The 21,981-nt window shown below is 36.6% G+C and overlaps 1 protein-coding gene across 5 annotated transcripts in view; it reads left to right on the forward strand.

Annotated features, from left to right (window-relative positions):
- Nucleotides 1–21,981, forward strand: part of CNKSR2 (connector enhancer of kinase suppressor of Ras 2) — a 206,825-nt gene that overhangs the window by 96,360 nt on the left and 88,484 nt on the right. For 3 of the 5 annotated variants that reach the window (XM_030234813.2, XM_050978190.1, XM_050978196.1), the window contains exon 9: nucleotides 15,053–15,199. The exons of the other annotated variants lie outside the window; for them this stretch is intronic. In XM_030234813.2, coding sequence (XP_030090673.1) covers nucleotides 15,053–15,199 — 147 coding nt within the window. The remainder of the gene's footprint in view (nucleotides 1–15,052; nucleotides 15,200–21,981) is intronic. 5 annotated transcript variants of the gene reach the window in all.

Here is a 21,981-nt window from a genome sequence, read left to right on the forward strand (position 1 = left end):
ATCCTGTGATTACTTTTCATGTACAGTTGATGATGAATTTTTCTGGTTTTCTGCACTAAGGGAGCTTATGACATCAATTTAATTTGAAAAGCATTTTAGAGCATTATTTTTTTGGCTATTAAAATGTTTACACGTCTGAAGAAGCCCATCATTAAACATTCAGTAATAGCTAGCTATTTTTCCCAAAGATTTCTGGTGGTGCTGTAAAGTTGCCTTGTCAACTTGAAAATTTCCAGTTGGCTAGGTATTTATTCTAGTTTTCTTAACACATCTACACTGCATTTATTTGATGGAAAGATCAGATTCTTAACCCTAACACTACTAGTAATGTTTTGACTATCCTTAAGAGAAGCTTTCTTACCTACATGGATGCAATATTTAATGTAGGATTTGGGTGTCTTGGCTTTTGCATAAGTGAAGTATTTTCAGAGGCACGGAGAAAAATAATTGTATTTCTAGGGAAAAGGACCATAGAGAGCTAAGACAAATTTAGTTTAAATGGTGAATATATATAGTAATAGACTAAACCACACATTTACTTTGCTTTTCTTTGTTGTATCAACAATATAATTGAAATAGGTATCATCATTGATATTGTATATAATGTCTACAAATAATTTTCTTGTGTTCTAGTGTTAATTTTGCACAGTGAAAGTGTGAAAATCAACTAGGATTTTCTTAGAAATCTGATCTTGGTACCTCCCATGTTACCCTTGCAGAAGTACACTACATTCACTCTTCAATTTTATAAAGCCCAAATATTTAATTTTTTCTATAACTTCTGCAGAATTTGATAAGAATCTAAGAAAATCCTTTTGTACTCCAGCCCCTGTCATGAGGAGTTTATTGCCCAGTTCTAGCAATCTGTTTTTCTGGGTAGTGGTATTATTCCTTACACTGACTCTTGCTTAGGAGATAAATAATTCTGAAGATACTGCATTTTGTTTTTACTGTTTATTGATTTTTTTGACACTTGATATACTACTCACCAGCAGCAGATACTGGACAACTTGCTCCCTGTAACTTATCATACATATCACATGTAACTCACATTACTTATGTCATTAGTACTGACCATAGAAATAATTGACTAAATTGTTTAAATATCTGATTTTTTAAAATACTTAATTCTAAAGCTATAGGGAAGTATTATTCACATGTAGCTGTTATTGAGGTCATGTCTTGTAAATGAAGACTCAAAATGTAAAAAAAAAAAAAAAAAAATTTAAAAAAATCCTTTAGAGTTAAAGGCCCTTTTTTAAAATCCTTCTTCAGTTTTTCCAGTGTATTTATCTGTCAAGTTGAAGTTAAGGTCTTTTGTACTTTATATTTCAGAGAGTACAAATATGAGGGAGAGAAGTTCCATACAATTGGTTTAAAAATCCATCTTGTTTTTACAATAGTCACATTGTAATAACTATGAAAAGGCTCCTTTTTCAGAAAGCCCATTGGCTTTCAAATAAGCAGCATGACAAAGTAGGGGAATAGTTAAGTGATTTATACTGATTTTCATCATGCATGTCTAATACTGGGTGTCAGATAGTTTCAAGTTTTCTATTGACATCCTCTGCTTGTAATGATACTTAATCTTTGTAGTATTTCATTTGGCAGTGAAATCAAAGAATTTCAAGTGATTATTCTGATTCTTTGCTATTTGATATAAAACACGCAAAACAGGAATATTCCCTTGTTGGTGGCAGGATGTTTGGACTATTGGAATCTTCTAAATTAAAAAAAAATTGATTAGGCCTAAAGTCAGTGAAAAGTTAATGTTCTGAAAATTTTTCATTAAATAGTGGTTTCTTGAGGTTAAATAGCTATATGGATCTTCTGTGTCAGTTTTGCTTTACAGGACAGATCTGTTCTTCAGTAGCTCTGTAACTAAGGGTTATAACTCCCTCCAATATGAGAAAATGATGGATCTGTTAGGTGAAATCCAGAGGACATCACGAAGATGATCCCAGGGCTGGAACACCTCTCCTATGAGAACAGGCTGAAAGAGTTGGAGTTGTTCAGCCTAGAGATAAAAGGCTTTGGGGAGCTTGTGTAAGATCTTCCAGTAACCAAAGGGGCTGCAACAGCACTGGAGAGGTGCTTTTTACAAGGGTCTTTATTGATGGGCAAGGGGACTAGCTTTAAACTGAAAAGAGGGCAAGTTTATAGTTTTAGGTGTTAGGAAGAAATTCTTTGCTGGAAGGCTTGTAAAGGACTGGAAAAAGTTACCCAGAGAAGCTGTAGATGCCCCATCCCTGGAAATGTTCAAGGCCAGGTTGGACAGGGTTTTGTGGGGATGTCTCTGCCCATGGCCCGGGGTTTTACACTAGGTGATCTTTAAGGTCCCTTCCAACCCAAATAATTCTGTGATGTTATGACTCTTCTATTAAGATTCAAAGGATTCAGACAACGTCTTCTAAACTTCCCTGCAAATTCTATCCTTAATCTTGTCTAAAAGCTTGCATGTCTAAAATATTTCCAGTGTAAACAAACAAGGAAAAACACCTTCCTCATTCGGATATTTCAGAATTTGCACTGCAAATTGATTCACTGCAGTACTCCTGTTTCTGCCCATATATAATTCAAGAGCCTATTTTGGCTCAAGATAGTCCTTTCTTTAAGCAACTAAAAGTGCAGGACACTATAATATTGCTTAAATGAATTAGTACTCTCCACAGTATTCTTTCTGGTTGGTGTTATCAGTGATAAAACAGTAGAAAAATACTCCAAGCAGAGAACAGGGATGTACAGACTCAGGATGGTATAGGATTCATGATTAACAGTCTGTTCTTGTGTAATAGTTTTTTTATTTTGGAGGCATATTTGGCACATTGAATATACTTTGAATACCATTATGATATGACTTATGGATTGAATACACGTTTGATATGATGTGAAAGAGTTGTGGATTCCCAAAATTTGCGTTTGTTGGCTAAAACTCATCAGAAGTTGTGTAAATATTGATGATGGGAAAAAAATAGGTGACTATGGTCAATTATCAATCTGTTGCATGTAGAAGCTGGTAGGTTTAGTGTATTTAACACCTATAAGTTGGAATTGGGTATCTTGGCATCTTGTAGTAGATAACACTTAGCTTTTATACAGCAGATTGCTTACTGTGGAAACTCCAGGGTACCAAACCAAGTCCACATAATTGACTTACAGGAACTCTTTTTATATTTACAGTACAAAAACTTAGAGAAGATTTTGCTAAAATTCCTCTCAAACATGACAGATACATTTACAAGATCATACCTTGCTTTGTTGAAAGGGTATACATTTAAGGATATGATGCCTTTCTAGATAATCATCCTAAATTAAATCTTTCCTTAGGAAATTGAAAGAACAGATTTTTAAGTTTTACTGTACAATTAGTTTGGGAAGTTTGACTTCTACAGAATGTCTTAGGATTTTTTGGGAGATGGTAAATTCCAGCTCATAGAAAATTCTAAACTTGGGGTGCATGTGAATCTCTGGATTGTATGCACCCAAAATGGAGTTTGCAGTAGATGGCTTCTTATTCTGGGGGTACAACCAAAGAAAACACCTCTAAGTTGAAAAATTATGTTGCAAATATAATTTTGTTGTTTTTTTCTGCACTGTTTCAGATCCAGCTAGGATTTTGTGAACACAGGTATTTCATTTATGGCCTTGTTAACTTGGCTTTTAATAAGGCAGTATTTCTAAAGAGCCTTAGTGGGGACATGGGCTGGAACAGTGATGCCTTGAGAAGTCACCTGGAGCAGAGGCCAGGCAGTGTTAAAGGAATAAAGTAGGTATTTATTAAAAGGCCTTTAAAGGATAAACCTTGGGCAGTACAAGAGCCTGGCCGAGGCTGCATCCAGGATGGATGATGGGGCAGGAGTTTTCACACTTTTGTAAGTTTTGGTCCATTTTACATGTTGGGGTTAATTGTCCAATAACAGCTTCAGGTTATAAAGTTCCATCCTCCCAGATTGCTCTCCTCAATTCTGTGTTGTTTGTACTTTTTGGTCCTGAAGCTGCAATGGTGTCCTTGGTTCTTGGCTGGAAAAGGATTGTTTTGTCCAACTAAACTGTGAAGAGAGCCTGCTAACACTTTCTATGAAATTCAGTTATAAACTAATGCAGTACAGAATCTGAAAAATATGAAAGCTAAAACCTAAGGCATCAATAGTACAAGGGTGGGGACAGCCAGGTCAGTCCAAGCTTTTAACATAAGGCGTTTGACACCTTATACAACTTCCATTCACAACATCTGTATTTAAAACAGTACTTTTATTTTCTTGTGAGGCTTCACTTGAACAAAAAAAAAAAAAAAAAAAGCAGCAAGTTCGTAAAAGTTGAGGGAAATAAGCTTTCTGTTCAGTTTTCTTCTGTTGCTGTCATGCATGTGGTTTTATGGAGGAGGAGATAGAGGAACAGCTCCCAGATCATGCTTTTAATCCTTTCTGAATCCTTGGACTTTCTCTGTTTATAGAAGTTTGGTAAATGTTAATAAAAAGATTTAGTTTTAAAGGTGGGATTTACATTGATAACCTTTATAGGGCTATCCAGAAATGTTCATAGAAGTCTTTATGCAAGTAACCTAGTTCTGTAAGGCTCTGTCCTAAAAATTTTGTAGTTTGCCAGGATCAGGGGTCCATACTTTTTGGCAGTTATAGTCTGTCCTTCAACCACCCTCTCAAAATTCAAATATAATTCTCTGTCCTGTTTTTACAATCACATTAAGTGTTGTGTAGTACTGAGAAAGGAACTAAATTGTCATGATCCCTTCAAAAGAAGAAATATTTTTGTCCGTTTCCCTTTATCATGGAATTTGTCTTGAGACTATATGGTGTTATTTATGTTATCTTTTTTACACAGATGTGCAGTTATCCACAAATATAATATTTTATATTGCATATGTCAGGGAAGGGTGGTCTTGCAGAAATGAAATGTGTGAGAGAGCATGATCTTTCATTTCCCCATGGGAACAAATGCTGGATGCTCTTGTCCATGCAATCTCTTTCCAGCTGATCCCTAGGAGATCACACACTGCTTTGATGAGCACAGGCTCATTCTTCTGTACATAGGGTGTTGTGCCAGTGTGGGCATCCAGTTACACTTCTGTCTCTGGCAGGACAGAACAGCCAACAAACAAGTCGTTGTCACGTCTGTGTTAGACCACTTTAAGCTTTGGCCAGCCCGTGCTGCTTCATGTTTCTGCTAAATTTGAAATAATACTGATGCTATTCAGCAGCTACCTTCCTCCTACATGATAACAGATCTAAACTATGCCAGTTTTCCTACTTTCATTTAAAGTCAACCCAATTGTCTTAGATGAAAGCATTAAACCTGGTTGACTGTGCCCAGGAATGGAAAGGGAACACTGTCAGTGTCATTAGTAAATCACAAGTAGTTATGGAAACTGTTCCTTACTGCCTGTGGCCTTGTGAGTGGCACATTTGGTCCTGTACCTGGGCACTGGCATCTCACATCCAGTGCACTCTTGGTTCTGTGCTCCAGAGCACCTGGTCCCGGCCCTCTGCTGCAGTTTGGTGCTCTAGAATGTGTTGGGCATGGTAGCCTCATCTGGGGGATTTCTGTGAAACTGGTGGAGCTGTGAACAGTCAAGCACTGAAAGGTTGACATTGCTGTTCAAGTCCTTTCAGGGAGTTCTTTGAAGAAGTTGGTGCTACAAGAGATGCTCATCATTTCATATGACTGGGACATGGCTTCAGTACCCATACACTGTATTTCTAGAGGTATTCCCTGCCAGCTGATTGTGGTCTTGCTCACCAAATTCAATTTGCTATGTCCTACAGGTCACCCAAAACCCGATTTCTTTTATTCTGTCCTGGCTGTACCCCAGAATGAACAACTATACTGCTATTGAGCCCTGCTGTGATTTTACTTGTGTGATTATATGAACATACAGGGACAACATTCAGCAGACAAAATTCATATTGAGTTCTTAAATTATTTTTCTTTGGGGGAAAAAATTTCTTTTGTAATTGAGGACATAGACTGCTCTGTATAGCTACTGTTTGGGAATATACACCTGGGCTGACTTTAGGCACCAAAGTATCTTCTAAAAGCAGTGCAATTGTGATAAGAAATCCTCTGCAGATATCAGTTGACTTTTTCTGTGAATGTCACTGGCGGCCCTTCATAGTGTCACCACTAGCAATAGCCACATTTCTGAGTCCATATCCAAGTCTAGTATTTTTATACAAGCTATACTTACGACTATACTCCTGAAGATGTGTTTGCTAAAAACTGCTACATTATTCTGTGGAGTATTTTTGTGACCTAATTGGTATATTCTTTCTGCACAGAACACACTGGAAGATTATGTATTTTAATGATTTTATTGTAGATGGTTTTTTCTATTTTTTATTTTTGATGGTTTTGGTTTTTTCCCTTACATGATAGTATTTCCATAGGGAAAAAAAAAACATTTTAAGTGGTGCTGTAAATGCTATTAATATTTTCAACATAAATATTGAAAGACAATATGCTGCCAAAATGTTTTGCATATATTCCTGATAAAAATTATTTTCATATTCTCAGTAGTTGCTGCTGGCTATAAATCTTGGTATGATTTGTATTTGCAGGCAGTTTAAATTAAAATTTTAACAGCATGTTCTCTATAGTGAGAATACTGTAAATTCTACAGTTAAAATTGTTATTTCAGAATATATACTCAGAGTAATTTTTTTTGCCATGTAGCAGATATTAAGTAGAATTGGATTTTTCTATTGTTAACATTTTTGATGCCTGTAGAACAGAATACAGATTATATACCTCTTTTTGTCTCATAAGAAGAGGTTAAAAAGACTTACTGTTAGTATATGTTCAGGTGTGTCTATTTGGAAAGGAAGGCAGGTATTATTCTGCTGCTAATAATTTCCTTTTAACTGAGATTGCTGAAAATTGAAGTACACTGATGATGAAAGCTTAAGGAGAGATGTCTTCAATGTTGTGCATATTAACACAACTGACATTACAGTTATGCACAGCCTGGACCATATATGAGTTAGGATGGAATAATTTTGAACTGTGCTTTGTGCAGGTAGCAGCTGTGTACATGACACAGCTGATCTTCAGGTGCCAGCCTGATGTTCTATTGCATAATCTGTTGTCTTATTCTGATGAAATTAGGAGCTAACTGTGAGGAAGTGTAAGACAGTAATAGTTGTTGTAAAAATAGATCAAAACAGTAAGAAAAGCAAATCCGTGCTCCCATGGGAGGAAAAAATAAAGCAAGGGAAATTCTATGATTTGAGTAGATGTACTGTGAGCACGTAAATTTTTATTTAAAAAAAACTCAATACTGGATTCAAACAACTCAGTGGCTTGAACAGAGTACATAGTCTGTGGTTGATTATTTTAATGGAAGTAAAAAAAAAAAAAAAAAAAGAAAAGCTCTATCATGACTAAATAATTTCTGTGTTTTTAAGACAAATTCTTTTAACTCCATATCTCTGTCCTCCCTTTAGCTAAGTGATGCTGCATAAGTTTGCAGCTCACTTACAGGCTTATTTTTGATTTGGATTTTTTTTTTCAGTTTGCTTGGTCATTAGTGACCTTAAGTTTGGGGTTTTTTTACAATTTCTATGTAATGTCCTAATTTATTTTCACTATATTAATTCAGTCTCAAGAAACATCTGCTTCAAGGGTAACAGCACTTTAGCTGGGGCTCTCAGGTAGTTTATTTATGCACTGAAAATCTGGGGGAGGTCAAAGGCTGTTGTAATTACTGACTCACTGGAATCATTCTAAAATATTAAATTTTGATAATGTAAATCTAATCTGAAAGAAATATGCATATGTGTATGCATATATGTTTACATGTGTTTATTGTTGTAATTCCAGGACAAGCATTTGGGGATGAGATTGTGCAATGCACACACACATAAGTCAAATTCCCATGGTGAGATGAAGCACTGGGCCACAAAAATTAGTTCCTGTAAGGCAAATGTGGCTAGGGGTTAATTCTGCAGGGTCACTCCTGAAGAGCACATTCCTTACACCACCTGAAATGTGGAGAACTTGGCTCTTCCTCTCCCCTGAGGAAGGGAAAAGCCATCCACGTCCATACTGCAGCCTAATCTGTGAGACTGCAGGGTGTAACCCAGACTACCCCAATCCTGCCTGAGCTCCAGCTTCTGCCACCAGCTCTTTGTGCCTGTTTAGATATTTATCAGCACTTGGGTTTTCTTAGCACTCTCGCAAGGCTTCCCAAGGATGCTGAAATGCCTCTTCTTAGGCTGGGGAGGTACTGTCCTTTGGCAGAAGCCCTGCTGAAATGCATAGGCACCTGGGCTCTCCATATATTCCCTGGAAGCTCTTGGAAATGAGGCCAAGCAAGGACTCTGGTGGCAGCACCTTTGTTCATAAGAGTTTAATTTCTGTGTCCTTGATGAAGAAAGGGGTAGGGCCTGCTCATCACAACAGGGCTCCCAGAGCCCATTCTCTGCAGTGTGTGTTATTTTGTATTGCAATTATATTACACAAAAAAGGGGTCTCTGGGAATTGGGACAAGAATCCTCATTTCCTCTATTCCAGTGCAAGGAGCTAATGGTTTCTTGCCTGTTGTATGACTGGGGCTTGTGTTTGCATAGTCCCATCAGCACAGTACTTTGCCCCCATGGAAGTAATGCACATCTTGGTGCTTGAAACACCTCTGTAGTGTTCGAAAGACCGAGTTTAGTCCTTCTGAGGATAAATAGTGCTAAGATCCATGTTCTGAAACTAGATGGAGGGTTGAGTAAAAACCTTCCAAATTGCCAGTAGCTGTCTTTTCTGGTTATCTGTGCTCCTGGTTGAAGAGACAGATGCCTTATAATTGCCACACTGCAGACAGCTGGTCACTGCAGGTACCCAAGAGAAGGAAAATGCTTCGAATTTCAGAGGTGCACCAAATCTGAGCTGGAACCAACCCCAGTTTTTTAGAGCCATACCCTAAAATGGGGAAGTGAGACCCTTCTTCCTCAGAAATTGTACCTAGTCACTGACTTTTATGTAAAATATATCATCAAACCCATAAAGTTGGAGTCTTTGCTCTTCCAACAAATATGCTCATTTATTTGTTTTAGGATGTTGTACTAGCAATGACTCAAAAGCAAAACAATGGGGTAGCTCTGAGCTGAAGGTTGATTGTATCAGTACAAAATGAAAGGTAAGCATTGCTATTAAACAGTGTCCAAGCTTCAGTACCAAACTGATTCTCTGTTTCTGGATAAATCAAATTTTAGTTCCCCCATGAATAATACAGATGGTTGCCTCCTATACTGAGGTGCTCCGTAGTCATGTAATATTTTCAAGTTTGTTGAATTATGGTGGTACTTTGCTGTACTTGTGGAAGTTAAGGTCTGGGTCAGATACATTTTCTGGAAATGTGTTTAGGGCAGCTTAATGAGAGGTAATGATTTCTTCACTCACCTCTTAGTTTGGGTCCTAACTTAGTTGATTCTTGGGAAAGTCTCTTAATTGTGATCTTTAGTGTACATAGGCAAAAATTAATTTAAAAATCACTTATTTCATGGTTTGGTGGCAGTAAGCAAAAGTTTTAGTGAAATATCAGGAGTTATTCAAGTAAGAGATGTGATTTTTTTCAATGTACTTTACATACAAACTGTATTGTGACTTTGGGCAATGATACAGTGCAGTATGATCAGTGACATTTTAAGGATGCACAGAACTGACTTTTAATATGGAATTAGAATTGCATTGATTTAAATAATGTAGCCAAGATACTCTTTAATTAGAATTGCAGCCTATGCAATCACAATATTATTAACCTCTCCTCTTTAGGAGAAAACCATTATGCAAGTGGGATGATATTATCATGCTAGCTTAAGAACCTGGATAAATCCCTGAAAAGACATCTACTGCTCTTCTGACACTGCTTCCCCTACTGCATACAGATACAGCTTTCATCTCTGTGGTGGTCCATGCTGTAAACATGCTTTTGTGGTTTCCTCACCAGTTACATTTTCTGGAGACAGAAGACCTATGGCTTTCCATTAATTTTTCACCTTTTTGGGCATCTGCAGCGAAGGGAAGAAGATACTTGCTACTAACATTTGTTTCATGGGGCTAGCAGCTGACTGAGCTTGTTCCTGGCCAGTGTTCATGGAAATCAGTCTGCTAATTTAACAGCATGATGCTGTTGAATTTCTTGTCAGATTCTGAGCTGCTTAACAATGTGCTATGTTTGATATTTGAAGTGCAGTGTTGGGGATTTTTTTCTTATGCACTATTTTTTTTTCATTAAATGCAAGATAGTGTTTGGTATGGAAGTCTTAAAAAAAACCTATTTCTTGAGGTGAATGCATTTTTGCTCCTAGAAATTGTTCAGGTTTTTTTTAGCTGAAAAGTTGAAGCCTGAAATATTGATAAGTCAAAGTACTCTAGGTGCATGCAACTAATTACAGGCAACGTTGAAAGAAGAAGAATTTTGGTTATCTTCCCAGTCCACCAACTTTTTTAAATTAGACACTAGAGTGGATTTTGCATATTCCCATAGTTAGAAAATAGGAAATGGCTTAGCAGATTATATTTAGCAGCAAGTTATTATTTTTCCTTCAAAAGTATAAAGATAGTACTACTCTTACCTTTTCAAAATCTGCATCTCAGGAAATAATTAAAGTAATGGAAAAAAAAATAACAGATGGATGCAGAAAGCTTTCAGTAACTTTCGTGGGACTCTGGTCACCGTTAGAATAGAATTATGCCTGTAAAAATAAGAACTCTGTTCTGTTTACCATTTGGCTGTTATTCCACTTCTCAATTATGTAGTTTCATTGTGTATTGGGTTTGCACACTGCTTTTAAATGATGTAGCTGTTCTTTGGGGATACAAGTCATAGATCTTTCAGACTGTGGGTTATTTCATAGCATCCTAAAAATAGTTAGTGTAGGGCCATCCAATTGTATTTGAGCTGCCTGCCTGTTAATACTTTACAGATCTCCTTTCTGGATCATAACATACAGCAGTAGTCATGAATGAGCACAGGAATATGGGAATACTGTCATGAGTGCAGCTGAGTGAAAAAAAGATTCAATGGATGGTCATGCTTACTTCCAGAAAAGGCAAGAATATTGCCAATCTTCTAAGCTTGTCATAAGGGTAATAGATTAATGTGGGGGAAAAAAACCTATTTAAGAGCAACTTTTAATTCTTTAAAAGTGAAGTTCTTGACAATTTAGAATAGGAATTCAAAATAAAAGTTTCATTTCAGGCTGTTGTAGTAGTTTCATCCAGATGCACTTGCTGAAAGCCAAAGAAGGATGGAGATCTTTTAAAATGTATATCAGCTTGCTCAGAAGCATGTTTTTTTCCAGGTGGTGGATGGGGACCTCTAACAGCACCCTTTGCTGAAGCTTCCTTTGATTTGTGTTAGTGGGTGCTTGGCAAGGAGATGAGGAGGATGTGTCAGGGCTGTGCAGGGCTCCTTTCCTTCAGCCCTGCTGAAGTGACCTGGGTGTCCTGAGTGACTCTGGAGCACTCTGGTGAGGCTTCCCAGCCTGGCCACAGTCCCTGGGCATGAGGTGGTGAAGTGAATGAGAAATGTGGAAGTGGCCTGATGCTGGTGCTGTTGGCACCCTGTGTGCAGGCTGTGTCTCTGTGCAGGGTTCCTCTGCTTTGGGAGCATGGTGCCCCTGCCCGTGCCACCCCAGCAGCGCTGTGGATCTGGCCTTGGGCCACTGGTCCTTAGGTGTTGGTCACCCCTTCTGTCCCTCCCTTCCTTGGCAGAGCTGCTGTAATGTTGGCAAAACCATCTCACCAAGACCTCTCAGGGCGCCAGTGGCTGCCCTGGTCCCTCCCTGCATGTGGCCATGAGCTGCACAGGGATTCAAGCATGGGCGGCAAAAGCCAGCCCTGGGCTTAGGCTGCCATCAGAGACACCTCTCCTGGCTGCTGCTTCTAGGTGGCACTAGTTTAACAATGACTATTTATTTTAAAGCAAGCAACAGTAGCTTCCCTGGCCCATAAAAATGGCCACCTGGTCAGCACAGTGCACTGTGCTCAAAATTAATTGCTCAGGTTATTTTACTGTAAGTAAAGTTGTCTGCTAATACAGTCCTCTTACATATATATTGAATTTTCAAACCAATGTTGAAACTTACTTGTTACTTTCCTTTTTTGCAGTACGTGGGCAAGGGTATGATAGGAACTTGGAAAATTCTGCCCAAAAATTTGATGATTAGAAGTTGCAAAATTTTAACTGTGGTAATGAGAAAGGAGGTGTTAGAATAAAACCAAATTGTAGTTAAAGAGTAGATTACATGTCACTGAAGTGGATTTCTGAAAAATAGTTTTCAGTTCCAGATTTAGTCCCTGCTTTTTCAGCTTTGCAGCCTGACCTCCTCAAAAAAAAATTGTTTTGTCTGTGTCAGAATGAATTTTGCGAGGATCTGAACTATGTTGGAACTGAAAACCAGGCCTCCTACGTGGACATTGATTTCCTTCAATTGATTGTTGACTACCTTTTATGTGACTTGTTTCTCTCAGGCCAGTTTAAATCTTTTTGTTCAGATTATGAGAAGCCATGAAGGCCTGTCTAAACAGCTGGAAAACTTTTGTCAGGGAACTAGATAAAAGCAGAAGATGAACTTCATTTGAAATTTATAGTAAACTCAGAATTTCACTGTGAAAAATTAAGTTAAATTGTTTTTATTCATGAGCTTCTAAATTAAATACATCAGATTTAGTGCTTTGAAGCTATTTTTTTCTTTAATCCCCCAAACTCTTATAAAGAGACTAGATAATCTCCCATTTATTGCAATGTAATACATATTTCAAATACAGGAGGCAGTTTATCTCTGCAAAGTATGAACGTGCATTTAAAATAATTTTTAAAATGCTAGCATAGCCAAAAAGCCCCAATTTTATTTATATTCCTCTGGCTATTTCAGTGAGAAACAGATGGCTTTAAAGCACAGTTTTCACATGCAGTGTCCTACCAACTAAATTGGAAAGAACTTCACATCCTGACTCCATAACTGAGGTCAGGTTATGTTCTCCTCAAGGCTCCCTGTGCTGCTTTGTCCAGCGGAAGGATTCTGCTCCACTAATCCCTCTTCAGTTGTTGCATTAGGGAATTACAGTGTACAGTACCTTAGGTACAGAGATAGCTTACATGAACTGCAGGACAATGATTCCTTCTTTTGGATAGCAAATGAAACCTCACATATGCCCACAGTGACATTATGTAACTGTGGGGAATATATTGCTTCTAAGCAGTGGTGGGAGTCTCTAAAATAAGAAAACAGTATTGTAAATAGCAAGGTATTTTTTATAAGATTGCAATGTCCTTACAGACAAAGCTTGGGCTTGAAGATATTTTGTTTAAATGTTGTTGAAACAAAACAAAAACTTCAGGGGGATGTGGGAATTGAGATGGAATTTGTTAATTTAATGTTTCATTTTGTTCAAAGTATAATAGCCATATGCCTAGTACATAGGAGTAAAAATAAGCATTTCAGCATGCTTAGAAGTTTTCTGTGAAAGCTGAAAAATATTCTGTAAAGATGCATGTTATCCATACCCTTTTTCTTTGCATACAATAATCTTACTGTAAAAGTGCATCCTGGATATATTGGGCTTTGCTGTGGTGGAAACAGGACAGGTAGGTTCACTGGAGCTGAAGAAAGGGTGATGGGATTTGAGCCACATCTGTGATTCAGGGTTGTTGGTAAAATCAGTGTTGGTTCAAGTGGCTTGATTGGGAGAGGCAGTTCCTAAAAGAAGTGATACTAACCAAAGTGAGGCGTTACATGGTGCAACAGGGAATAAGGTACAAAATAAGTAGCAACAACCTACATGGATGATCTTGCTTAAGCATAGGTAACATATGATTGTGTCATGTTGCACTATACCAGTGATAAGGAACATCTGTGCTCTTTGTTCACACTGCTAATTCAGTTTTTCAAATTTATTATTCAAATGGAAAATAACCTTACCACTTCAAAGTTCTAGATCTTTGTTTTTCCTCTTCTAGGCTAGATAATTTTCTTCTTGACAGTGTTCTTGTACAAATTGTGAAAGAAGGAAAACAGCCATAATTGTGATAATTTACAAATTAGGGAAATTTACGTGTTTGTTTAGCTGGGCAGGGGTGGGGGACAGAGCAAAAAGAGGTAGAAAAGCTGTCAAATTTACAGAAATAATTACTTTCTGAGTCTACAGGCCAAGTTTTTGAAGGGATGTATGATTCCATGTATTGTCAGTCTAGGTGCCAAACTTGAAAAAGCATACTTTTGCTATCCTAAAGCATTTTGCTGTAGGTACCTTGTAATCAGGCCATATTCAGACTTAAAACCATTGTCATATATTAAAATGTTTTAGTATTTAAAGTACTTTTTCCATAAATGCAAAATAAATTATTTGGACTCCTTGCATTTATAAATAGAAACTTGTTGCTTTCCATTTTAATCAAGGTTTTAATTTTAAATTATTTCAAAATGCTGTAATTAAATTAGGAACATTTTAGTTTGGGCTAATACGTAGTGACTGGACTACATTTCTGTCATCGATACGCTGTATTTGTTTCTGAAATCATCATGAAAGAAGCATATTTTAGAAAAGGCCTTGTTATTCTGACCTCATTTTTGTAGCAATGGGAAGAGTAGGTTTTCCTGAACTGGTTTGTGCCTGCATAAGATGCTAGGAGTAGTAGTGTGTGACTACATGTGGTTAGTGAACTTTGAATAGTAACCACAAAGTACAAAATGCTCAGTTTTGAATTGAACTGTCAATGCAAAAGCCAGGGCTTTTTCACTTTCTAGTCTCTAAAGTCTATGAACCAGAGCTAAGTATGAAAACAGCTTGAGATTTAATTGTGCATTTGCAGTGAAATAATAGTTATTGATTCTAAAAACTGAAATGATTCATATACATCTTAAAGCATTATAGAATTATTTTATGTGATTTTTATGCAGTAATTAAGTTTCTACATTTTAGTGTTTATCTCCTTTATGATATATATACACTCCTTTATGTTGTTTACTAATCTTATTTAAAAAGGGAACATTACATATTGAATAATGTACCTCAATTTTATTGTAATGATTTTACTGGTTACCAGGTGGGGTGGCAGTTGAAAAATTTGGTGAATGCACTACGAGAGGATCCGAGTGGTGTTATCTTAACTTTGAAAAAGCGACCTCAGAGCATGCTTACCTCAGCACCAGCTTTACTGAAAAATATGAGATGGAAGCCCCTTGCTCTGCAGGTAATGAAGCTTAATCATAAGTCATACACCATCATTTTAACTACAGATTATCTCAGTGATGCTTATTGTGCTTCATCCTCAGCAGCATATAGATTTAATCTTGTATACCTTGAAAAATTGTTTCTGAAATTATTTCTCTGCAATTTGTTCTCATAAGCTTGATTGAAATTAATCCTGTTAGAACTTTTCAAAGTTAAAAAGTAACCATCCCAGTGTTCTACAATGCAGAAAAGTAGCCTCAGATAATTTTTACTAGCTAAGGAGAGACAAACACTACTTCACAAATGATAAATTTTAGTTTGATTTTTGTGAAGATCTCAAAAAAGAGGCATAAAAAGAGGCCTATAACCTCAAAAAAGAGGGCATAAAAATGTTTGAGTTCTCACTGATGGAGTTATAGGAAAATTTATGAAGTGACTGTATTCAATAAACCACTTGACAATCAAAATTTCCTCATGAAAAGAAAGCTGTACTTATGTCAAAGTTGTCTTTGAGAACGAAGGCTTGCCCATAAGGAGGTGTAGCACAGGATGTCTGGCTGGGCACGGAATTTTAGTAAACCTGCAACGTGCTGGAAGCCATGGAATGGTTTCATTAAAGCTTTCATGTTTAACTCTAGGATAAAATGTCACTGTGATGGATTACTCTAGGAAATAAAAGTTCTGTGCAGACTGATTGAAGCATGTAACTAACTGATGGAACCAACAAATAATCATTTTTTCCATTCAGTTCAAACAGAATACGCTTTAGAAATTTATTTTGTTTGCATAAAGAGTGCATTCTTTGGGAAATTTTTATTACCACACTAAAAATTTTAATCAAAAATTAGGTACATATGAAAGAGAAAAGACTTCTGCAAAATTTGGGCAAAAGGAAAATGGGATATGGAAATGCCACTGCCATTATCTGTGGTCTTATGCCATTTGAACTATTAGGAGATACATTAAAAACTAATGCCATGAAGAACTACTTTCATATGTGTGTGTGTATATATATGTGTGTGTGTGTGTGTGTATAAATATTTATATAATGGTGAAATGCATTAGAGTCTTTGAAACTAAGATTTTAAATGATTGAGATGTTTTGGCCTTTCAGATATAAACAGCTGAATACACATGTGACAAAAACTTTCAACCAAAAATTAGTATATGGAGATAAAATTGCAAATCTGGATGCATGAAATTGAGTGTATGAATGTCTATACTTGACAGCTTTTTCTGTAGCTTTAGTAAGAATATAAATACAAATTTTAAATACACATCATCGCTTTAAATGGAGTCAGATGCTTTCAGTCTAAATCCCAAGCTTGGGTGAGTTTGGTATTTCTTCAGGTGAATTGGGCCAGGCTCCTAAATACTCCATTTTACTTCACTTTATCATTTATTACTAGAATAATTACGCTGCATACCCCACATCCAAAGTTTCTGACAAGTACTTGGGTCTTACTCAACTGATCTAACTTTAGATCTGCTATGTAACTATCTACATGTCATTCAGGTTTCTCATTTCAACTCCCTTTGGCCAGCAGACATGCATTAATAATTACTGATCCATTCATCTTGGCCTGTTTGTCACTGATCTGCCTTTAAAATATGGTGAATTTGCTCCTGCACATGCCTCTTTCTCTGCATTTGATGATAAAGGGAATCTGGACAGCTAGTTTGAATGTAGATTATCTTTACTGGATGATATTGACCCTAGAAAGTGATTTTCTGTAATCTTACAGATTTGGGAAATGGGGGGCAATGGGAGTATTGGGGTGGGAGGGTCAGTTCTTACTGGTAGCATGAAAAATATGAATATTTTCAAGGCTAATATGAGCACAAATAAAGATACTGTGAAACATTGCAGATACAGTTCTGGTATAATGATGACATTATTCTGATTTTATCAAACATGACACCAGGAAAAGGCCAAAACCTCATTCAGCACTTATGTGTGCAGTGGGCATATGTGTGTCTGTTTTAATTTATAATTTTAGTGTGAGAAACAACAGTTTTCTTAAGTAGGCGGAGTGTGGACAAAGCTCCAGGGTGAAATGCAGACTTCAGAAGATGCATAATGTGGAAATTTCTGTTGTTGATTTATGCAGATCAGAGTTGAACAGATGTTAAAGTCAGCTGATATTGAAGTTTAAGTATAGCCTAAGTGTGAAATCAGTACCGTATATTTTATCAATAACAAGCATCAAAAGAAGTCCGAGTGCAGTGTAATTTTACAGCTGTTCAAATATGAAGAAATTATATTTATTTAACTGTCTGAAAAAAAATCTTCAGAAAAACTCCAAGTGTAACAATTACAATTTGATGCTATGGCTGTTCTGAAATTTCTTATGTTTCTGATTCACATAAAGGGGCTATTCTGTAATAAAGCTTGGGATGTAGTGTGTGAGGAGAGGAAGTAAAGTGATAGCAAATACCAGAAAAACATAAAGGAAAGCATTGCTTAACATCCACTTTGCAAGTAGGGGAGGTTATGCTATCTTGTTTTCCCATATCAGGATGTCTTGAAATGTTTGAGAATGTTACAAATGTGCTGTCATCCCAGAGTTAAGTTAATTGAACTATATGTATTATTCAGCAGACACAAGGTATTAGGAAATTGTGACTCAGTAATAATTCTGTTGAAGTGTAAAATATTCAAAAGATTATAGAATGAGATATAGATTACAGCGTGAAATTCTGACAAAATGGGAAATAGGATCAGCAAAAAAACTGCTGTGGTCTTTTTGTTTCCGCAGATAGAGTGAACACAGTAAAAATGTGGTGTCACAGCCTAATCATATTATGATGAATGAGGTGGGAAGGTGGAAGTGTGCCTTAATATAAGGAGGATGACACAAAATCAGAAATATGTTTTTTGTATTTATCCCACCAATCAATATGTTTAACAGCTGATGCTGTAGGTATAGAAAGTAAATATTTCAGTGTATTAAATTAGAAGACTCATTTATATTAAAATTTACATTGTGATTTAAATTGGGAACCTTTGAAACTTAATTTTAACTTAAAGTGAATAATGTGGAGGCATTATTGGTAAATGACATTCAGCTTGTTCAGTCTGCAATTGGGTTTAAGAATGTGAAGTTTGCCATTTGCAGCTGCATGACAAACTAGACTTAATGGAGAGATAATAAATATGCCTGTGAGCTGGGAAAGTGCTCAGTGTGTGTCCCAGCTCAGGCAGCGTGCAGGTACCACCAGTGCATCGAGCTGGTTTGTGTGTGGGTGAGAGTGTCCTAGGAGTTAAATGATAAACTGATAATGAAGTGTTTAAGAGCTTTCTGCCCACTGTTAGTGATCTAGGTTAGCCATATGCCAACCAAACATTCACAGTCTCCAAGTGTGGAAAATGCCTTTAGATGATTCAGATGTTAACTGTTTTTTAATTGGCATAAATGCTTCTTAGAATTTTCAGCTGTTTACTTTGAACAGCTCTGCCTTTGCATTGCAGTCTTGCCATGAGCTAGGAGTTAAATGCAGGCTACATAATTATTGATTAATTGTTAATTCTTTGTGAGTTTTTTTTCCTTTTTAGCAGAAACACTTATATTTATTATTTTCATAAATATTCTTATCCTTAGAATAAATATGAAAGGTTAGGGGAGAGAAAAAAAAAGAAGAATTATGCAGCTGGTGTAGCCGTCCTGAAATGGAATTGTTTGATGTACAGTAAAATAATACAATTAGCCTTTGGCTATACCATGCACCATTACATAATGAGTTTGTATTTACAAGTGCACTAATTCCAGCTCTAAGGTAAATCAGCACAGAAATAAAAAACTCCTTTTTTTCCCCCTTGTGTCCTGATTAAAGAAAGTTCTATTTGCTTGATTGGGGATTTTTTTGTGTGTGTTTTCAGTGAGTTGATTGTCTGTTTTAATATCCATCAGTATCCAACCTCTTACTGATAATCAAGGTTCTCCCATGATGCATGATGTTCAAATTTGTGAAGTCAAGGGATTTTTCAGCCTGTGTTTTTTGTTACTACTTTTTCAACAGTTGAGTTAGACAGCTGTGGCCTTGGGGAATTTAGTGGTTGCCTTTCGCAAAATTGCAAGTATTTATTAATGATATTGTACCATAAATATTAAGGTGTTATGCTTGCAAGACAAACATTACTAAATTTGCCTTTCAGTTACTTTTTTTGATAGGCTGATCCATTGTGTGAGAACCTAGAATGATATTGCAGTTTGCAATATTTGTATTTCTGACTGCTACTAAATATGGTGAACAAACTAATTAACTTTAACCCTTATTTTTTTTTTTTATTTTCCTTGTTTGACATAGAGGTGATTTTATCTTTGAACTCTTCAATTTTTTGTCTGGTTCAAAACCTAACTGAAATAAATTTCCTCTACTCTAGATTGTCTGTTTTATTTCTCCTTTCCACTTTGTGTTGTTCTGGGGAGGTTTCAAAGGAAGGCTCCTTCAAGTGCTATTGGAATAAAGGTGGAAAGTTCAATAGAGAAGATTCTCAGAGCATAGGAAATTTTGTGTAAGTCGCTGGCAGCACACTAGCAAGAACCTAGCTGCAAAGTCCTCCTTTGTCTTCTGGAAAATGCTTTGTTAATTGCTCAAAAGAAAATGGACTTTATTACAGTGTGGAAGACTCTTCATCCAGTTCTTTTTCAATACAGAAAAAGAGTGCTAGAGCAACCTGTGCCATGCTTCGGTTAATTTGGAATGCACCTGCTGGTGTCAGTGAGAAGGCTCTTCCTCATGGCACTGAGGATGGGGCAGGTCCAGCTGCCAGCCACATCTGCTGTGTTGACTTGGAGAAAAACCTTCTGACCCCTCCTTCACCAAGCCTTTTTAAATGTCACCTTTTGTATATCTTTATAGTTTGCTGTACTGTTTTGTATTTGATTAAATCGTACTGTTTTAAAAGCACCAGCAGCTCAGTATCTGTAGTTTTTCTAACAGCTTGTTTTGGATTAGATGTGCATCATATTTCCACTGTTACATATTGAGCTGTTCGTTTTCCTAAGAAGCAAAGGCAACAATAAGAAGCCCTTTGAAAGAAAATGCTGCTTTTATTATTTTTATTCAGTATATTTTCTTATTTGATTATATTGCCTCCTTCATTCATCTAGACACAATGCTATATACTGTTTTCATCATTTATGACTAGAACTAATGATCCTATCCTTTTTAATTATTAAGTTTGAATAAAACGCTCACTTGTTTGCTTTTAAATTACTTACTTGTCTTTTAACTGCATGGGAACTGAGCATTCTTTGTAGTGCTGTTACAATGAACTCTGATTTAGTTACATTATATCATTATTTCATGTCATGATTGTTATTATAAAAAATGTATTTTATTGGAAACATTTTGTTCAATGTATTGTTGTAATTTTGATCCAACATGAAAAATATATTGGTAGTAAAATCTGCTTATTGATGCAAATACTGTATAAAGATAATGACATTTAAAATTTTGTATTAGCTTTGCTTATATTTTGAAAAATTGTATGTCTTTTTTGGAGCAATGTTTCTCAGACTTATATTGCAATTTCCAAGGGTGTTAAGGAAAGGTTCAAAGAGTTTTAAAAAATATTTAAAAGAATTTTGGATAGTATATATTAAATATTTATTACCTTCATTGTTTAGATAGTAAAATCAAAAAGAATATGCTGACTCACTGGGACACCCTCTCAGTTTCTTCAGGACTGGGGGTGCAAAAAGCAGCAATGGGTCCTGTTAGCAAGAGAGAGGTGGGGACCACAGGGCAGAGCCAAGCAGGGACAGAACAGCTACTGAAGGAAGGGGACTTGTGTGCTGTCAGTCAGTGCTGACAGGGATTTCCTTTTTCCTGGCTGCTGTGAGTAGACAGTTGCTTTCCTGTTCTGCAGCCAAGCAACAGTTTAGGGAAGGTTCTGTAAAGACAAGTGAACCTGAGGGAGGGTGGTGCATTCAAAATCTTTGAGAAATAGTACTCCAAAATATATTGAATTATAAATTTTGTGTCTGTCATTGTGGATTAAGATTGATGCAGGGTCATTTGTGGGATATTTTCAGGTTGTTCCAGTTTTAACATGTAACTTCCAAACTTTCTCTGTCAGGCTTTTCCCATGGGCTAAGTATTCAACTCATTAGAACTGAAAATGTTTTAGTTTTATTGCTGTTTCAGCAATCCCACTTGCCCTGGCCAGCCTGCCAGAAGGAACTGCAGCAGGAGACTCTCTACTCCTTGGAAGAGAATTAAATCAGTCATACCACTGATCTCCAAGGCATCCAGTTAAGAAACACTTGACTCGAGTTGCATGTGGCTTTGTGTCCAAGGTGCCTGCATGTGGCCCTCTGAGTGGCTGCCCTTGAAGCAGAGAGCTACATGAGCTGGTTGCTTGCATGTGACCACATTGACTTGAACAGTTGAGGTCTCTAAATTTCAATGCAAAATGCTTTGTAGATGTACCATACATCTAGGCCATGTTCTGAAGGCTTTCTTTTCAACCAGAGGGGTCTGAAGACTTCTTCATTCTGTACATAAAAATGAAAGCTGACCTTCTACAGCACAAGGTGGTAGTTACAGCAAGGCTCTCAGTGTGTTTAGCTACTACAGGAAAGACCATTTAAATGTTTTTACCATAAAAAAATTCTTACTAACCTACTGATTTACTGACGTAATCATGATAAATATTGGGTTTTTTTTTTTTAAAAAAAAAAGGGTCACCTATTTTTAAATTGGGATTTCCCTTTTTTCCTAGTTGGACAAGTTTTCTGTTTCTTTGGAAATAAGCAGAGAGTTGAGTTTGGCAATGCAAAAAAAATATTGAAA

This window comes from Serinus canaria, chromosome 1 (assembly GCF_022539315.1).
Source record: "Serinus canaria isolate serCan28SL12 chromosome 1, serCan2020, whole genome shotgun sequence".
NCBI classification, from domain to species: domain Eukaryota; kingdom Metazoa; phylum Chordata; class Aves; order Passeriformes; family Fringillidae; genus Serinus; species Serinus canaria.